Source organism: Mastigoproctus giganteus, chromosome 5 (genome assembly GCF_048544385.1).
Source record: "Mastigoproctus giganteus isolate SK-2022 chromosome 5, ASM4854438v1, whole genome shotgun sequence".
NCBI lineage: Eukaryota > Metazoa > Arthropoda > Arachnida > Uropygi > Thelyphonidae > Mastigoproctus > Mastigoproctus giganteus.
In genome coordinates this window covers 232,338,808-232,360,684 of record NC_143579.1, presented here as the reverse complement: position 1 = coordinate 232,360,684, position 21,877 = coordinate 232,338,808, and the positions used below count along the sequence as shown (strand labels likewise).

The 21,877-nt window shown below is 35.5% G+C and overlaps 1 protein-coding gene across 1 annotated transcript in view; it reads right to left on the bottom strand.

The window, feature by feature from the left end:
- lgs (BCL9 domain-containing protein legless) overlaps window positions 1-21,877 on the bottom strand; it is a 402,368-nt gene that overhangs the window by 349,442 nt on the left and 31,049 nt on the right. Inside the window, exon 2 of the mRNA XM_090374845.1 lies at window positions 18,227-18,333. Coding sequence (XP_090230971.1) covers window positions 18,227-18,333 — 107 coding nt within the window. The remainder of the gene's footprint in view (window positions 1-18,226; window positions 18,334-21,877) is intronic.

The following is a 21,877-nucleotide window of genomic DNA, read 5'->3' as shown; positions in this document are numbered from 1 at the left end:
GGAATTGGACAGTTAACTTGAGGGAAATGGTATGAAAATTCGGGTTTCGTTTATTTTATACTCTTGCGAAAAGTCCGCTTCCTTGCATCATTTGGCCTTATACTAATGGGCACGTGACGAGTGAATGGGGGTGGGGTTGTCTACACACGGTTGAAGAACTAAATGAAAATGTCAATCGTAACAGAAAACCCACTGGGACTACAAGCCAGATTCCAAAAGCAATTACGTAGATGCCATCACGTTTATGTACGTTGGACGTGAAGAATACGCTTTCCACACGCAAACTGTACACATCAATCAAAAATACAATTAAAATGAAATTTCTTGGTAACTGTATACACTTGGGTGTCGGTTACGAGAATAATAATCGATTTATTTATTCGAATGAAAGTGATGTCGATTTTAAGAGTGACTTTTCTTAATATTCTAAATTGTTGATTTTATCTATTCCAGGTAGGGTACCATCAAGAGATGACCAATTCTCGTTCCCTGTAGCCAAAATATCACGGATGTGAAATGAATAAGGACTGCTTGCTAAGATGACTAACAACACTGTCAACTGCAACCTAGATACGTCTTCACCGTGGATTCGTGCTACACTAGAGCGATCTTCATCCACGCAGATTATCAACTGTGTAATAAGTTTCGGCACCGCTACGTTACATCCTTGAACCTGGCTCAGTACATTCCACGCCAAGAAATATGCATGCATGCAAACACACATCTCTGTCCAGGAGGTATACCATCACCGTCTGCACACGATACAAAAGATACACGTGGAAACTAAGTTTCCGTTATCTATCAAGTAACAAGACACCATGAAAAGCCGGCTTTATTAACACAAGAAGGGATACTTTTAAAGGTTTGCCCATGCCCGAATAAAAAGGAAGACAACATTTCCCGTCCATTTCTTACATATTTCCACCGTGCTTTTGAAGCCACTGATGAGGAAAGAAATGTGACCGAGATTAATGGACATCTCAAACTACTAAAATATGCAGCACCAAATCATCTCGGGTTTCTAGTCGACTGCATCAATTATATTGCCGTATCAGTGTCGAGGAACAGTACGGAGGAAAGGGGGTGGGTTCCAAAGGCGTCAATCACGGTCTCGCGTTTCCCGAGGAAAAGCTACCAATTTAACGGCATATTAGGAGTACGCCAGACCGCAGGTGGGTGGTGATGTCATTACATCTCGCTCAAACTGTGCGCAAAGCCGCCCAGCGGACGCAATGAGTCGTGAAAAGTCGACGGTGAAATCTAAGGTCTTTAATCGACGACACGATATCCTGTCGGCACAGTTAGCGATTACTCTAGGCGGACAAATTAGAAAGCAAGGTACGAGATCCCGTGGAGGTGTGTTCCAGCTGCCGGGATCACTAGAGGTGATGAATGCCGCAGCGATGCGCACTGCAAGCAGCGAAGGGATTCCGTGATGCACGCGGATGGAGAAAGGAGAAGGAGAACAAAGGAACGATGTCACGAAACACGAACATCTAGCAGTCAGGATTACAGCCGATGATTATACTTTATCTATGTAGCATCGAACAGTTTTCATAGTGCTCCAACCACACATCGAAACAATAAATTACCACCACTTAGGTCTTTGTCGCTCGGGCACACACTTCTTGGAACTGCATGAAATCGCCTAGCAATCAGATTCAAAATTGCAAATCAATTTACATTTAACTGTTTTGGGTATTTACATCAAAGGTAAGATTTACTCTAATTAATCAACGCTCCACCCTCAAAAAATGTACTCTATCTAGGAATACCGCAAAATATTTTAAGCGTTGCAAACAAGCAAAAAAAAAAAATTATGCTTGTACAAAGAAGGAAAGTTTATTCTCAGTGAGTTGAAAATGGTCAATACAAATCACAGAGACGTCAGCCCTCTCTATACGGCTTAATATCGTTTCTTTCAATATGGCCGAGTTAGTTGGTCTCAGAACCCGAGGTTTGCAAAATACTTTTTTGATAGTGACTACCTTTAAATCCTGATGGCATATTTACAACATTTACAACAAAAATTCTCTATCGCTCATTCCTTGCCTGTCGCTGAAAAGTAATCAATAAATATAATCTTTATTGTGGAAAGAGAAACCAAACAAATCCCCTTGCTGCACCGGAATGCCAAGGTGTTACAAGCCGAGCGAGGCACTTTAAGTAATACATAAAATATGACTAATTGCAGACGTATCCATGCATACAATGGGTCGACATAGACAGTTATTACTTTATGGCAGTAGGGTGCCACAATCTCTATGGCAAGGAAAATGCTCTCCGTACATTTTCTCGTTTACCAATTTTTGTACGGCTACATCTATTTTGCTAATCGTGTAGAGCATTTGACTAGAAAGGAATTTGTCAGCCAGGACAAGTGTGACTGATGAGCACTAGAATGGATCTGAGAGGAAGTTGTGGGACAGGAGCACGAGTCCCAGATGCTAGGTCGGGAAATAGATCTTATTATCATCTTGGCTGTGAACGTATATGACTCTTCTTTCGATAAAGGACATTCTCTGGTTGACAAGGCAGCTGCCAGTTCGGTGGTAGTGATTCCGGGATTATGATGGAATTTCGCATTAGCCGACTTCAGAAGCCAGTACTCTCCAGCGTAAATTCTCTTCGTGTTAGTGGGAGCTGCTGAGGCCCAAATTTCGAAACCGTACAAGATTTCTGGATACACTAGTTACTAGGAACCTTGTCAGGATGGAGGGGTACCGAACATGAAGCAATTGCTGCTTAGTGGTCTATCTAAGCCGAGAAAGCCAGGTGGTTGCTATGTCAATGTGATTATCCAAGTCAAAGAACTTATCGAATTCTTTGTACTTTAACAAAAATCCGCCTCTATCACACAGTGGAAGGCAATTGATTCCAACGGTGTTCACCCCGCTGCCCGAATGTACCGTGCTACCCACGAGAGCAAACCTCATGACATCTAGCCTCCCTCTTTTGCTCCCCGATTCTTCTCTTCTACAGCGAAAACAGACCTACTTCATTCATTTTGCTGATTCTCTCAGGGCTTGTGCACCTGTCAACGCCCCCATCCCCAAACCGAAGGAATCTATTTGACATGCAGGACAAGACTGCTCTAGCCATTCTTCATATGGACGATCAGCAGCACTCACAAATCGGATTGCTGTTCTTTGAACTCTTTTCTAAAAGCTGTCTTCAAGTGTAGCCTCCAGACCTGAATATAATATTCTAAGTGCGGTTTCACCACCGTCTTATATAAAGGGACAATGACATTCGTTTCCTTACTTCTGAAGGTCTTATCATACACAGGACACCATATGCCTTCCTAGCCTCCTGTTTACACTGGATAGAAAATTCAGACAAACTCCCCTTCATTCAAGGAATTGGCCTTTTATCAGAGATAATGTTTCGTTTCCATACCAGACTATATAAAGCAGGTAGTTGGATATAAATGGTTTGTGTGTATGAGTGCGCAATTGATCGAGAAAATGAGCCTGCAGCCCGACCTAAGTGACTTTGGGCACGATATGATAGTTACGACCAAATGTGTCCGTGCAACTATAATGGACACTACCATTCGGCTGGGACGTTAGTACACAGTGTCAATGACGAGAATGGCTCAACCAGCAAACACATCTAACAAAAGTCCTGTGGTTGGACACAGCTGACGGAGGGTGAAAAGAATCGTGCAGTAACAGCCAAAAATAACAGCACAGTACAAGTGATGCGCAAATGGATACATCAGAAAATGACTTCACTGGTGTATTAACGTCTGAATGCTACAACATACCTGAACGTTGTTGCCAATCAGTCGGATCAAATCATGCTCATAATTTATCTGGTAATAGTTACTCCTAACAGTACAATGGTTTCAGAAGAATAAGTGTGGTTTTTCTCATACTTCACTGAACTGTTCAGTCATCGGATCCAACTGAGCATCTATGAGATGAGGTGGAACAAGCTGTTCATGGCAGGAATCAGTTGTCCAATCTCAGACAACGGCGAGGATACAACTGAGTTTCCAGTCGCATCCTCGAAGAAGAACCAGCATCCTTGGAGAGTTCATTAACCAACTTAAAGCTTTTCTTAGGACTAAAGGTACTACATGCTGTTAGGTCCTCACATACTGGCCACTTAATTTAACCATTTTTATGTAAGCGTGATTGAACGGCGCTGATTTCACTCTACCTGATTCAATGAAAGACTCGTTCAAAGAGTTGATTTTTTTTTTTTTGATTTGGTAGTTGTTGGCGCATCGGCTTCTGTGGCCATATTGCACCTCCCAAGGTTTTTGCAGTACTTTGATCCAAGCCCGAGGCGGGAATCGAACCCGCGACCTTTGGGTTGCCGGGCAGGTACTTTACCCACTCGGCTAGCCCGGTCGGCTTCAAAGAGTTGAGAACCGATTAATCTTGCTCGGAACAATGAGGGAACAGGCCTTCAGCGTTATGCAATGATCAATTTTGAACTTACTGCAATTAGGTTATGCATCTTCCATTGCTGCAAACGGAACTAATCTATTTTCATAATAATACGACTGACGATTCTTTTGAGGTATAGTCAGAAAGGTGCCTATGAAATACAGATAGGTATCGGTTAGGGAAAAGGAGTTATACAATGCTGTGTTCCAAGAAACAGATTTCAGAATGCTGGCTTTTTGAGTTTTTATTATTGGATACGAAAATCAAGAATTCACATAACGTAATCCCCAAGGGCTCACATCTGGTGGGTATGGTTTTAGCAAACCCAGGGTCTGAGCTGGATATCATCATTCTTCTCTTTCTTGGTGATTCCCCCCTCCCTCTACCCCCCGGCTAACTCGGAAAATTTTTTTTTTTTTTTAGCCTCAGGCTTCCTTGTACCATATGGCTCATAATAATAATCTGATTATCGTGCTGTATTCTTTCTAGAACCGTGATCTGCAAATATCCTAACCGTCTAACACCATGCAGCTAGTTAATAGGAATACTGTCCGTGTATATTTTTGGATTTGCTGGTCTGACACTACCCAATTCAGAAATCGCCAGAAAATGCCATTGAGGATAGATGGGGTGGATATCGAAGACAATTTACAAACCATGCACTATTTAATCGAAAAATTATGGGTGAAAGATGGTCGTGTTAAAATCCATCTTTCATCCCGAGAGTAACTGATTATTGGAATAAACTTTTATTTAGTGTTGTGAACGTAGGTAGTTTAAATACATTACGGAAAATGTTGCACAATTAGCCAAGTAAGTTCTCTGATTCTGAATTAGCATCACATGCTTTCATTTAATCAAAGAAACTTCAATCAGGCAATGATTATTTTGCAAGAGAGTCTCTGAAAGAGACACTGAACATTATGAAGAATTACCATTCTCCAAAAAATCTCAGTGATTGAAGGTGTGCTATGACGTCTCTTTTAACGCGCTTACTGTGAGAACGTAATACTGGACGTAACTCTGAAGATAACCACGACAAAAAAAGACTAATAAGAAAAGCTGAGATTAAACTACGTTATATAAAAATGCATGTTTTGTACTTTATTTACATTTTATAAGGGACAAAACTTGGATTTCATGACGTCGTGTCACAGAAAACAGAGGAAACAAAAAAAAAAAAGAAAAAAAACCGGAGATGCCCATAGCACAAGACCCGGAGGATTTTGCCCGAACTTAAATGTTCCCTTTAGCCTCAGTTTCATATATTTCAGATGATACATATTGACATAGCCAAGTATTTATATAATGGCATAGTATAAAAATTTTCCTATAGCTACATTTTAATTCAGCAATGGTTCTCAAAAACGGCCTACACAATCCAGCTTAGAAAGTCCTTATATGCAAATCTAAACGTATGAAAATAAATTTAATAAAAGGCGTTTTACAGTAACCGAAGCAGAAGGAAAGAGAATTGATTTGTAGGGAACTATAGGGCTTAATATTTAAGAAGGAACCACTCTACATAAAAATATATAAAAGACCAAACGTTTCGTCATAGCCTAGTTAAACATATCAGTGACGAAAACGCGGAAAGCAAACCAAAACAATGTGGCGCTGTTCTATTACGGTCACATCGAGGAAGTCAAATCTTGAAGACACATGGGATCATGGACATCTCTGCCGAGGAAAATGCAACACTAGGCATCCGTTTCGGCTGTAATTAGCAATGTCTAAAAATACAGCCCTCCCTCAGCGAACAATCCCCGTGGACGTGTCTTGCACGTGGGAGAGAACGAGCTGGGAGAGAGGGAGGATTTTTAGCAGAGGTTCGCAGACGAGATCCATACCTTCCGTTTTAAGGTGACGACGGAATATTTCGGGGGAACGATTCCACGAAAACTGTACACCGGGTTTATTCACCGCAATGGTTACAGGCTTAAGTCAGTACTAAGGCTTAAAGATATACAACAATTCGACTACTAAGAGCTAATATTATCGCAAAGAAAACAAAGTGTACTTGCAGACGACATACGAAAATACAGCCGAATATTCTTAAAATTAACTTAATTATTGAGAATCTGTTCGGAAATTTTAATAATTAGTTTAATCTAATAATTTAATTTTAGTAATAAATTTAAATTATTAGTTTTCTTTTCAGTAGCTTATGTTTTAAAACATAACCATGCAAAATGGGAGAAAAATAATTATAGTAAACGGATTATATGAAATATAATCCGTTTTCAGAGTTAAATATATATTTTTATAAATTAAACAAATGATAATCACAATAAATTTTATTGACACTCAAATATCGAGACTTGAGTGACAAAGCGCCGTTCGCTCTTTTCAATCCTTGTTTCAAGAAGACTTGAAGCTTTTAAAAATGTTATTTTAGATTTGTGCCTATCATTTTTATACACGAAAATACTTGTTTGAGGCAGTTAAAATGCATTAAAAAAATAACCTCCAAGGAAGATATGGGAGGGCAGGAGACCAAAATTATTAGTCCCTCACTGTTCCCTATTCGTCACACCCATTTTAGCTACTATTTATTCGACTTTCTGGAAGACTAATGACTTTATAGTTACACATAATGGCAGAATCCCACGATTCTTCCCTCCAGCAAACTTCCGCTGTCTCTTCAAACAAACATCTGCGTGTGGCTACTACCAAGATTCGACGCCTTCAGCTTTTAATTAACGGTCTAATGAAGCTTTCTACAATCTGCAGTGTTTGATCGTATAATAAATTCTAGTCACAACTATATTCTCCAATGCCTTGACAAGCAGCTGGTCGCCATTTTCACCTGGCAACAACATTGATAGTAAACACTTCCGCTTACCCCCCCCCCCCAACGTTGCCCTTAAACATTGCCTGATGTCGCAATATTTTCTCAAGTTACTCAAATGTAGAGGGGTGTCGAGCCCTGATACTTTAAGTAACCTGGGCGTGGCCTCCGCTTTTTTTTTTTTTTTTTTTTAAGGTTGCATAAATAGATCCGTTATTGCATTTTTCTTAAGGTAAGCATCATGGCAACTAAAGTCACGAAGCAAAGTCAGAAACAGTGTGTGTGTGTGAACCAGATTTGTTTTCAGTTTGGATGTACTTTTGTAGCAGCCACTCAATAAGAATGGTCTCCTTAATGGTTCTAACTCCTCTTCCCATAGCTTACAATTAACTCCTGAATTACTGTCCACCAGGATCACAGCATGGCTTCTTGGAGTGGCCATGTCTGACCAATATTATTAATGTCTATAGCAAAGTCTTGTGCTTTTAATGTCCCAGACACATTGCAAGTAAAACTCTGATAATAATATACTGTAATTAACCATATTTGGCAGTCAAGTGACTTTAACTACTGGCAACTTCCAAGTAGTCTTTCTACATGGGCTGATCCACCCAAAAGCAAATATTTTGGCGGATCATTCAGCAAAATATCTAATTTAACGATCGTTCAAAGAGTTTTTTTTTTTTTTTTTGGGGAGGGGGCAAAAACCCGTTTAATTTTAATGCTTACAAAGACCATAACAAAAAATTATACCTATCCAGACTTTTTTTTTTTAGGAGCATTAGCAACTAAGGCCATATTGCTCCAGGATATGCGGTGGTCACTCCCTAACCTTTCCGCATCCTCCGTATTTGGTGGTGACGGGCTCGAACCCCGGTCTAATCAAGAAGCGTGTGCTAAGCACTGCTGCTCCTTCCCACCTGGCTATGGAGGCGCCTGTCCAGACTCCTTGGTTCTCCCCAGCCACCACCACCAGGTGGACCACTAAATTAAATTGCTCAGAACTTTTTACAATACATACATAAAAGACCTGATGTATCCGAATGGTCAATGCAAACTGCAATAGTATGAGCCACAATTGAGCTGACTATGGTTCAAGAAGATGCAATTGCTAAATACATTTAAAGATTATATTCTTTAGGGCAGAAGCTAGGTTACTCTATGATATTCTTATCAAAATGGCAAACTGTAAAATCCTTCACTTCATGTGGTCATGCAAGTATAAACAGATTTAAGTAGTAGCAAGTTTATGTCTATTATTATCATAATTATTAGAAATAATAATTATGATAATTAATAACACAATGTTGCAAATATTATCAGAAAAGTGTAGGCCCCTCATTCCAAGTATCCCAATGGGATAAAAGAAGGCCTGGTCAGCTCAAACATGTGTACTAATTGAACTCCCACCTGATCACTCAACCATGTTAGGCATAAATTATTTACCTTGACTTTTAACACTTCTGATATGGCTCTGCACAAAGGCCTGTTATGTATACAGCAACTAACTGATTACTGATATGATCTTTACTGGATGTACTTCACAGCTGGCTAAAATAAAGGAGACATGGCAGTCATAAATGGAAACTCTTCAGAGTGGAGTGTAATAAATGGACTATCATGGTTCAGTGCTGGGGCCCCCTCCTGTTTCTAATCTTTCTTAATGATACCGATAAGGGATAACAGAGAAAGCTGCCAAAGTCTGCTGGTGAGTTGAAGATAGGAAGGATGGACTACTTCCAAATGATATGGCAAATAAGGTTTTGCACCTAGGGCACACAAATTCAGGGGTAAAATAAAAGAAAGAACTGAATTAAATTTCTTTTAGCTTTTATTTTTTTGGTTTTTATCCTTTTCTCCTTACATTTGGTGTATCACCCTGGCCTGTTGTCCATTTTCTCAGTCTGTACTTCTAGCATCTTTTACTTATACTACACTGACAAATTTAAAGAGCAACACAGAGGGGTTTCTGTTTAAATTATTTTATCCCACATAAAATAATATTAATTAAAAGACAAACCAAATAATTTTATTCCATATGTGGAATGGTTAATTAATGCGGAGATATTGCTTTTCAATGGAATATTGGGCATTAAACAAATGGCTGGTAAATGGGTACTCTAACATAAAAAAAAAATAATAAAAAATCAAATGCAAACCCAAGTAATCAAAGATCCAGAAAATGTGCAGTAACATTCTTCTGAATAATAAATAATTTTATCTTAGCGTAAAGAATGCAAGTAATTAATACTGATCTTTGCAGTATCCTACACTGTAAATACCCCACTTTGTAAATTCCATTGGCAATTAGAATTTAATCCACATATAAAAATAACAGTAACAGCTAGTCAGGATTATTGAGTATTACTGAGTGAAGTCCCCTTTCATGCTGCCTAGTGAGCATACATACTTTCTCACTACATCCTTTTTCAGCCATAGATGAGAAGCAACATCACAGATAATAAACATCCACGGCACGATAATAGATTATTCTAGCCTGAATTATACAGGCTGCTTGCAACGTTACCATCCCAATGAGTTTCCCTGGTATTGCACTGCCTTTGAACAGCTTCTAAAAAAGTAATCTGCCAATTGCACTACTTTCAAACATGTTTGCATTACCGGGGTACTTGTTGTGGAAGCACAGTTTGCTCAGACAATGACCGGAGCAAATGCTTCTATTCTGAGACCTGATAGGCTAGCTGCAATTGCTATAGCTGTAAGCCAGTAGCAACAAAAACAAATTAAATAAACAATAATAATAAATAAATTACAATGAATAAAATAAGAGAACAGCACGGTCATCCTGACTCCATATACTATCAATAAGGCCAAACAGCATTAACTATTTTATTTACAATTACTAAATTATTATCCAAAACGCTTTACACAAAATCTATGCACTTTTATAACAATTCATTTACATAATAAAAATCAGACACATTTTTAAAATAAATCAAATTCAGTTATTCTGAGTAATTTCTTTAACGCTAGTAGGTGACTACAATAAAGACCACATCAGCTTTAAAATTTCAAAACAAAATCACAAGGGACTAAATCAAGATGGGAGACGATGTCCAGTGATGGAATGCTTCGCAATAAATTCTTCAACATAAAATCGACGAGTGTGTGCAGGAACATTTCTATTATGCAAGCACCAAATCCCTGTTTCCACTTTTCCAGGTCATTTTCTCCAAACAGCATTGCACAATCACTGTATGTATATAGTTATAAGAAATAAAGCTATCCTGCATAAAACTACTCTGTGAACTTAACTTTATTTTAGAACTTATGAGTACATATAGATAAGCTAATGACACTACAATTTTAAGATACAGCATCAGTCTTTTTGATCACATCTCATATTATATCTAAGGCATAGGCAGAAGGAATGGAATTTACTAGAAAAAAATAAAAAATAATATACATTTTGTGAAAAACAAAATGAGCTTTCTTCATATTTTTATACAAATATTCATTGTTGCTCACCTTTCAAAGCTCAAGAATCTGTTTACCTTCTTCATCACATGAAGATGCAACATGGAATTTGTCAGGAATTATTCAGGTTTACTTCAGAATTTTTGAAAAGTAGATATTCCATATTGTCAATTTCTTATAGAAAAGGTACTTTCATACTGGGGCAGTGCCAAGAAACCAATTTTCTGTTATTCCTTGTTGACTTTAGTACAAAGTAACAAAGAATGCCTAAAGCCATTTTAGTACCAGTGCATATACTGCACCAATAAAAACAATGTCATATATCATCTATGACTGTCAGCTTGCTGTATGTGCATATCTCTTTCTTTACAGTTTGCTATGCAGTGCAATACAATCACAATGTAAACTTTTAAAAGAAAGAGCAGAAATAATTGGGTTTTAACAGTACATTACTTGACAAGGTAAGATGGTATAAGGGAGAAAAAATAAATAAATAGAAAAAAGCAGACTTATAGTTATTATATAGTTAAACACAAGTTTATGGCAAAAAATAGAAGTCAACTTATACACACTGGATCAATTATACCATATTAAGAATGTAATGAGATAACTACTTTCTCATATATTAATGCACATTAGTGCATAATGCATGAGATAGCTTTTATGTGTGTAGCAATTACCCAATCAAATCTCAGTCCATAATGTCCCTATTAAAGAAATAACATGGAGTATGGCTGAAAACAAGATGATCAGGACAAGGGGCTCCTCATATACTGCCCTAAAATATTCTGCTTTGTCTCAGTGGCTGGTTAAAATATAAACAAAGTATAGTTGATATTCTCTGTTCCCATAGTGTGGAGGAAGAAACTAATCATGTCAACAACTATATTCACTAAGTCAAATTGAGAAAGGGGGAAAAAAAAAAAAAAAAGAAGAAGAATACCCAAATATCCTGTTAACCATTAGGCTAGTTAGCCACAGTGATGAACTACCTGTTCCACCATAAACCTAGTCATTAGAAGAGGTAAACAGAAGAACCCAACGGAAATGGAGCTCCATACAACCTATGAAACATGTTCCATAAATCAGAACACAAATACCCAGACTCAAGCAAACTTATAATTAAATCTTTTTATTAGAGATGAATTAAACAATAATGAGAGCAATTTAAACCTAAGACAAAAGCAAAACTTTTGTAATGAAAGCTGAAGAAATGGAATTTACTGCAAAAAAATACAATTCATAAATGGTAAAAAGAGGGTCTCCCCCATATTTTGCTAAGGAAGTTTCACATTGCTACTGTAATAGTGTTGGACTGCTTGATGGTTCTGGTAAAGAACATATACCAGAAGTTAGAGGCCTTTCACTGATTCTTTAAAATAAGAATAAAAGCTATGGTACTCGATAACAGAAACATATCTATACTGATCAGTCAAGCTGTCCACACAAGAGAATCTTTTAAGAACATGGAACCTCTCATAAGAAAAGTATGATACAATAAATACAAGTAGTATATAGGCAAAAAGGATACAAAACAAACCATAACAAATATGAAGGTGTATTTGTCAGTCCACAGATCAGAGAGTTACTGAAATATGAATATTTTGAAAGTGTTAAATACTTTGGAACAGAAAGCTAGAAAATCTTTCAAGAAAGCTTATGAAAATTTTTTTTTTTTTTTTTTTTGGCAACAACAGTCTTAAAAATATACTTCCTTTATTCACATTTAGGCCTTCTACTATGGAGAAATGTTATAAAAGAAGATGGAAGCCCAGTATGTTGGCAGACTATTGCTGGACAATGATCAGAGGCTCCTGATAATAGCAAAAATAAAAAACTAAAAATAAAATAGACTATATTTTTACACCATTTATTGTAATACTTAAGATTTCATTAAATTTCAAAAGCAAAACCTGCATTCAACAATTGCAATATTGGGCTTAAATTTGTATTAGCACATCAAAATCCAAAACCCATTTAAAGCTCTGCACAAAACATCCATATGTAAGACAGAAAACATGGAACCTGGGGAGAAATTCTTAAATCTTGAAACTGATGATTCAAACCCTAAGAGGCTTATTTTTTTAACAAAAAAAAAAAAAAAAAAAAATTGTACAATAGCAGTAACATATACTGCATTCTAAAGCAGCCACTTAGATGTGCCTTTTCAAAATATAATAAATTAATCAAGAGAACCTGGGCACCAGCCAGCACATTTCCACAAGCTCTAAAAAAAGTTTTAACTTGTCTACGCAAAAATTTGGTCCTGATAAGCAATAAATTCATCAATAATTCTTGGTCTTACAATTCATAAATGAAGCATCTCGCTGATGTAGCTCATTCACTGAACTAAATAGCTTTTATACTGTCACACTTGTGTGTGTGTGTGTGTGTGTGTATATATATATATATATATATATATATATATATATATATTTGCTCTTAAATAATTCTAATACTGGTTTGTCATTTGTGTGGGCAGATTTTGAAAGGGAAATTATTTTTACCTCACTATGCTGTACATTTATTTTTCTCTCAATGTGGGATACACTTGTATGGTAAGCACAATAAGTTGTAGTATAGAAAGCAGTATTTTTTATGATTATTATTATTGCTGTTCTTCCAAACAGTATAATAAAGGTAAACTGCAGCCATTATCAACCCACTGCAGGATGGAAGCCTCCTCAACAATTCATGCTGAGGGACATGGACCATAATCTACCATGCTGGTCCAGTGTGGGTTGGCAGATCAACAGTATTTAGCAGTCAGGGGCTTGAACCCCGGTCTACTCAAAGAGCGTGTGCTTCTGCACTCCCGCTCCTGACCACTCGGCTACGGAGGAATATGCTCTCCTTAAATCCAAAAAATTCCAGGATCCAGCAAGATCAGGTCTCAAGGTTACCAAGATTTGGGAGATTCAGTTGCATTATAAAGTTGAGGTGTGAAGAAGAGAGAGAGAGAGAGAGAGAGGAAGGAGAGAGAAAAAAAAAAAAAAAAAACACATTTTTGGGCTTTTGAATTTTTTTTTTATTTTTTTTTTTTTTTAAGTATTGACAATATAACGATGTTTCATTTTTACAATGCATTATTCCATAAAAAGAAAAACCAAGAAAATATAAAACACCACAAAAACATTTTCATTTACTTTACACATTATATATCAGTTAATTATATTATATTAACTTCATTATATCAGTTAATATTAAATGATTAATTTATATATACAACAATTAATAACATTATTAACATATATACTAACCTCCAACACAAATCATTACAAATTTTCAAAAACAATTTAAACCCATTCACAGAGAAAACTATGGCTTATTCACAAACCAGGTTCAAAGTATTAAAGCTGTACATATATATATATAGTCAGTTATTAGTGCTATATGGTAACTGCAATTGTTATTTAGACTTAATAATAATAATACAAGAAACTGCCACAAGCAGATTTTTCTCAAATAGGAGACATTCCTAATTCCATTATCTAGGATTTTATATCCATACTGATTAATTCACAGTATTTTCAGATAATTTGACAAATAAACTGTGACAAAATTGGTCTTTTAGAATTAAATTCTGTCATTTTCAATTTGGACTAAATTTAGATCAACAACAGCAGCTTACAATCAAGATTTGTTAGCTCTTGTTACTGATTATATGACCTGAAGTGACAGCTGCACATCTTTCTACAACAAAATACAGGTAACCCTCATATAACAGTAGTTTGGTTCCTATAAAATCTCGTCCAGTGCAAAACCGTGTTAAATGGGACTAAGAACCAGTACAAGGGGAAGGGGAGGGTGCTACATTCCAAAAGCTAACAAAAATACACCTTTTTTTATAACTATCAGAAACTTAATTTTTATCAAAATAGTAATAACTGAACAAATGTCTTACAAACTGTGATACTTATGTCAGATAATGTATGTTCATTTAATTTTCTGCCTCCACTGCTACTAAACACAATCAAACAAGAACGTTTTCTCTGTTGCAGAATACCTTCACCTTCTGAACTTTCTTCTGCGGCATCTAGATTTTGTATATCTTCGCTCTCTTTAAAAAAAAATCAGTAATATGGGAATGTTTGCTTTTACTTGATAGATCTTTGTAAATTGCATGGTATGAAGCTAAGCATTTTTGCAGCTCCCTTTTGAAATGTGTTCCTCTCAGTCGAAGGATCTGCATTCAGAAAATAAGATTCTAATTGCTCGGCTATGTTTATGCTTTTTTCCCATATGCTTTTTAGTGTAAAATTTGAGACTTCAGAATTTATCTGCGCTATCATCCTCTGAATTGATTTGGTTTACCTCCGATGCCATTTCTGCGAAATCTGCTTTGCCAGCCTCTTTTTTACCAGTAATTCTTGAACGTCTTCAGTAGTCCTATCATCACACCTTCCCCCTCCTACCAACTTAGCAATATCTACTATTTCACCGATTCCATTTTCTGCCGGTTTGACCATACAGTATTTCCTGAATGAACTGACTCTGGCCATACATTTTTCCAACACGGTTTTAATGTTGACGGTTTTATTTCTTTGAGCAATAAAGTTATGATTCTGATGCAGTCCACAACTGAGAAAAGTTTCCATGTCTGCATCATTCCAACAGATTCAGAATCAATTTTTCCAAAATCCATTATAAATTTTCTGATGTAACGAGTTTTAATGGTAGATATGCCTGGATCTAATGGCTGAATTAAAGGAGTCATATTAGGTGATAGGAACATTACTTCAACGTTTGGATGACTTAAATCTTTTGGATGGCCTGGCACATTATCCATTAGTAATAAAACTTCGAAATCTAGATTTTTCGCTTTAAATAGTTTTCCACAGCTAGCACAAAACAATTTAGTAACCATTCTTAAAATAAATTGCAAGTTACCCAAATTATGCTTAAGTTCCTTAGGCATAATTTAGGGTTGGAATTTAATTCAGAACAAAAATTATTCCAATACGGTTCTTAAGAACAAAGTTTAGTAATACATACCCAGAAAAATTTATAAACAATAAAATACAAAAAATACCGAGGCGCCTCCGTAGCCAGGTGGGAAGGAGCAGCAGTGCGTAGCACACGCTTCTTGATTAGACCGGGGTTCGAGCCCGTCACCACCAAATACGGAGGATGCGGAAAGGTCAAGGAATGACCACCGCATATCCCGGAGCAATATGGCCTTAGTTGCTAATGCTCCTAAAAACCAAATAACAAACAAACAAACAAACAAAAAATACCTTACAAAAACCTTAAGTCAATTTTTTTATGGTCTCAAACAAGCACAAATTCAATAGCACAGAACCTAAAACGGGGATTTCCCAACAAAATAAAATACTTAATTAAACCCCCCCTTTTGCATAATGACTAGCGAGTCAACAGCAGGGATTCATAAAAAATAATGGAAATGAGCAGTGTTTTTCAGCATGAAAAGCTCAAAAAATACAGTGTTATATAAAGTATTTTGAATTGTTTGCCCAAGAAAACAAATCAATGAAAGCATCACTAGAATTTCATGACAACCAAAATGAAAAATGCTTGCATTACTCAGTAAGTGTTTCAAGAACATTAAATATAAATATCTAACGAAACAGTTTTTTTTTTTTTTTTTTTTACAAATGAGTTAATTAATAATCAAGATTAAAATGTTCTATTCAGGCCAATCACAGGACAGGGTGACATTAGTAAACCAACATAGATTTATTACAAAATCAGAACCAATCAATTGATTTATATCAAAATCCACACACATGGCACATTCAGAATCACAAGGTAGCAGCACTGGACTTACTTGTGAAATACTGTTAATCCTTCCAAGAGATATCACACATTAGTTGAAAACCTTTCAAGAAGGAAAACAGAACGGGCTTTAAAATGAACTGAACCAGGCTAATAAAATTGGACTACTCTTTGGGAAATTAGAAATTGCTACTTAATGCACACAAATTGCCCACAGAATGGAAGAATTAAATGCTAATAAATGATAATACCTTTAAAAGTCAGCCTGCCAAAGGAATTTTTCAGAACCATGTTTGTTTGTTATTTGGTTTTTAGGAGCATTAGCAACTAAGGCCATATTGCTCCGGGATATGCGGTGGTCATTCTTTGACCTTTCCGCATCCTCCGTATTTGGTGGTGACGGGCTCGAACCCCGGTCTAATCAAGAAGCGTGTGCTATGCACTGCTGCTCCTTCCCACCTGGCTATGGAGGCGCCTTTCAGAACCATGAAGATCCCTTTGTAGAAGATGAGAGATACATAAAATGCAGGCTGAAAACAAGTACTTTAAGAAACTTGCCATCAAAGTGCAAAATATGGCCAACCATAATTTTTAAAATCAAGACAGAAGATCGGAGGGGCTTTAAAGAGAATAAAAGTCAATCACTAACAATGACCAAAAATAAAGGAGAAAAAAAAAAAAATTGTATATAAAGTATAAACTACATTTTTAGGTTTATTAGCATATAATAAAAAGCCTCTTGTCTTCATCATACCCATTCATCTGACTGCACACACAAACTATACACAAACAAACTATGTGAAAAGTTTTTTTTTTTTTTTTTTTAATGAAAAGAAAAAATTTGGCTTTCCCAAATTTCATTAAAATCGGACCAATATATAATCCAGCAATTATTGCTAATATATATTTTTTTAATACATATCACACAGTCTATCCACATACTGCAGCTAAAGCACTGTATACTTGGCACTGATCGGAGGAATGAATGAGCAATATGGCAGATTCACAGAAATGAAATTATTTTGGTTTGCCCAAGTCATTGCCTTTTTATTCTCATTTTTTTTATATGTTCACTAAATACACAAATAATGAATTATTGCTATTTACTTATTATATTAGTCATAGCAAAAACTAAACGTGTGTTATATTCCAATCATTATTAAAATCTATGAAGAAATAAGTAAACTTCATCGTGAAAGCACTGACAATATACAATTGTTTAATTTATTAAATCACAGAGCCTGAAATGTATTGCATTTCATGTGCTGTTGAATATTACAAAAGGTGGAGTGAATATTAAGTTGGGCAGTCGCAGTGAAACAAAAACAATCATTTTTATATATTATTAGTTAAACAAATTAGTATCAAGATAATTAGTTATTTACTTTTCACTACTCTTAACCACAGAAAAGAAAAAAATTTAATTAAATTAAAAAAATAAAAATTTAATGTACCCAAAATGTAACACATTATATACATTAATTTATTATTCACCTTATTATTATTATTAGCCATATGGTGCAAGGAAGCCTGAGGCTTATGCTGCACCAGCCAAAAAAAAAAAAAAAAAAAAAAAAAAAAATTCCCAAATTACCCTGAGAGAGAGAAGTAGAAAGGAATCACCAAGAAAGAGAAGAATGATGATATCCAGCTCAGGACCCTGGGTTTGCCAAACCCATATTCACCAGACGTGAGTCACTGGGCTTAATTTTAAATCAGAAAACATTATTCCAATTTAAATTGTTATACTTAAATATTTAATAGTTAATTCCAAGCATAAAACAATCCACACATGAAAGATTTGCATGCTTTAAAAGCATATTCTTATAAGTTAACAAAATACTAACTAGAGGTAACATACCTGTGTATTTAAGCCAGTGAAACCAAGCTTGTTCTGAAACAGTCGCAAAAATTGAGAAACGTAAGCACCTTCCCACATGCCCCGTATGGCCTCATACGGATTCCCATCTACAAAAACATTTAAAATGAATTATTAATTCTGTACATGCGTATATCACAAAAAATAAACCGATAGATAAGTGAATAATACCGAATTGCATACAGCATAGTTTAACAATTGATATTTTTGGATGTTTTCTCAGCAAATTTCTGAAGATAACTCCAAGTGTATAACTAATAAAAATAACAATATACAATACAAACCCATTAAAGAATCTAGCCCCTTATCACAAGTTTTGGTTACACAATTTAAGCTAATAAAACAAAAGGTTAGTGTGCTTTCTCCTCAAAAAAAAAAAAAAAAAAAAAAAAAAGGGGGGGGGGGGGAGATGTATTAAACATTCCAAAGTAGATGGAGAGCAAAATTACATTCTTATTATAATAATCATAATAAATTAAATACTTGATTAACCAAAATTTCAGTTCTGGGGTCAACAGGCTTGATTTATATTTAAAGTTTAGCTTTGATAACATCACAGAGTTGTTTAGAACTGTATTTATTTAGTAACATTGGATGATTCAGCCTTGGAAGAAGACTATTATGCAACCCACAACCGGAATTTACTCTATTTCTGACATTTTCATTAACTGCATGTCTATGTTTTATAAATAAATCCAAGTTTTTGTTTCTGCAAAGGAAATAGAATTTTAATAGTACAGTCTTTCTTCTTTACAGGTTATGATAGGTATCTTTACTTTAATCAGAGGAGTTAGAAAATATTCTAATGTACGCAAATCAGATTTACTAGCACTGGTCCAATATTGACTGCATAACTGATCACTGAATTGACCAATGCAAAATGCATCAACACTTTGGGTCACTATTATTAGTTTTTCTCACTGATATGATAGAATATAAATTAAATTTTAACTTACTGACGAAACATTGTGTATGTTTTGAGCAGCTTAAGGTACTGTCTAACCAAATACCCAGATAGTTATGGGAAGAGATCTATTATATCACTATTACATTTATATGTATTTGCTGAATGTAAATAGTTCTGAATATCCCATAAAACATCAATCACCATTTTGTCTGCACTTGCAGCAACACTGGACTTTTTGGGCAGTTATGAATCAGTGTGCTTCCATTGGGCATACTGATGTTTCATTTCTAGATTGAAGAGTGGAACCCATGTCTCATCCATCATGGCAATCGAAGAAAAGAAAGATCCATTCACTGCAGCATCTCCAGTGAGCACTGCTTCACATAACTTGACACGTTTGTCTTTTTGCATTATCTTCTTGATGAGTGAAGGATGACACTTTAAGTATTATAAACATAGTATACTGTTCTGAATGTTTTCAGCACTGGCAGTTAGACTAAAAGCAGTCCCACACATATACTTCGATTATTTTGTGAGAAATAAATTTAGAGACCTTATAACTTGACCACACCTTGCACAAGCAAGTAATCGTGGTTCCACTTCAGTAGATCATGGATCATTTGATTCATATTTTTTCCTATACTGTATATCATCGGCATATACAGTAGAACCCGGATAAGAAGTTTTCCAAGGGACTGGAGGTTTATAACTTCTTATGCAGGAAAGCTTCTTAGAAGGGAAAATGACCTATGGGCATGAAATATTAACTATGCAAATAAAAAGATACATATACATAAGTTAAAGATGATTTTTAAGTACTATTTCAGAATTTATAAAATATTTTACTCTGCGTATGGGAAACATTTTGAAACTGAGGATTTCTAATTGCTTAACATTCTGTTCTTTAAACTCATTACCAAGTTGGAAGAATGAGCTCCTTTGGAGTTTCAACATACCTTAAAAGGTCACAATTACAATAAGACAGAGCAACGATCCCCAGGTAATTCAGATATCAATATGCCACTTCCATTATATCAAAATGTTTATACTAAAGAGGTTTTAGCGTTGAAAGCCTCAGCCTACAGAAAATTCACTAATCGAACAAGTTAGTGCCAAGCATCGTTTTAGTTCGTAGTAAACCACCAAAGTAGGTAATATTCCACATTTTGAATGCATTCACAAAGAGTTGCCCTAATATTGCACTACCCCCAATAACCAACGCTTTGCCAATGGAGAAGACTAATGCTACATATTCTCGGCAGATACCACTACCCCACCACCTGCAGTGGTTGATATCCCCACCCTGGGTGTTGGTATCTGCCGAGAATAAGTAACATTAGTCCTCCACTGGCAAAGCATTGCTTATTGGAGGTAGTGCAATATCAGGGCAACTTTTTATGAAGGCATTCACAATATGAGATAAAGTACATGTATATCAAAAATGATGCCATTTCACCTACTTCGGTGGTTTACTATGAACTTTTTTTTTTTTTTTTTTTCTTTGGTAGTTGTTGGCGCATCGGCTTCTGTGGCCATAGTGCACCTCCCAAGGTTTTTTGCAGTACTTTGATCCAAGCCCGAGGCGGGATTCGAACCCGCGACCTTTGGGTTGCCAGGCAGGCACTTTACCCACCCGGCTAGCCCGGTCGGCCTACTATGAACTAAAATGATGCTTGGCACTAACATGTTCGATTACCAAATGTTTATATTGTTTAATATTAAAAATAAATAATGTCTATATTTAAAAAACGTATTAAGTGGGAAAATGTCATTATAATAAAACACAGTGCATTCTTTATCACGAACTTTTTATGCGGAAAAACGTTTTACCCAGGAAACTTCTTAAGCAGGAAAATAGTAAATTACAACATATCGAATTGAAATGGGACTTGAGAAACCAAACATAGTACAGGGGAAAACTTCTTATGCGGGAATTTCTTATCCGGGTTCTATTGCATTTTATTACATTAAAGATATCATTTAAAAAGATATTAAAAAAGCAGGCTCAGACTGCATACCTTGAGGTATAACCCCTATTTACTTGATATTTATTACTTAAATTATTATAAAAACTCACTGCAATTTTTCTACGATTAGGATAACTAACACAACTGATAAGGAGCCTCTAATACCATAATTATATAATTCATCTGCTAATAACTTAATATCTATTAGATCACTTTGGACAGATAAGCAAAAAGAATAAGAATGTAGTTATTGATATCTAAAGCTAGATTAGATTAAAGATGTTAAGCTCCTGCAACAAAATTAATGTACTCTTACCTTTTAATAATAATAAAGTTTCAAAATACTTTTTAGAGCCAACCAAATTATTACAAAAAAAAAAAAAAAAAAAAAAGCTAATTTATTCTCATACAAATCAAATGTGAACATCTTAGAAGCATAAGATTCTTTAAATAATTTAAAGTAACCCTATTTATTCACAGCTATGTTAATTATATTGTAAATAACCAAAGCTTGAAATCCATCATCAAATGATGGATTTCAAGCTTATTCCCTAGATCAGTGGTCTCCAAACTTTTTTGGCCGTGCACCCTTATTTTACTTAAAACGGACTAGCGCGCACCCTGGAGGAAAAAAAAATATATACATATATATAATGTTTAATATATTTTTTAAATTTATAAATCATTTACATGAAAGGCATATCTAAAATTACATATAATTTTAAAAGATCACAAATAAAAAAAATACAAAACAAAATT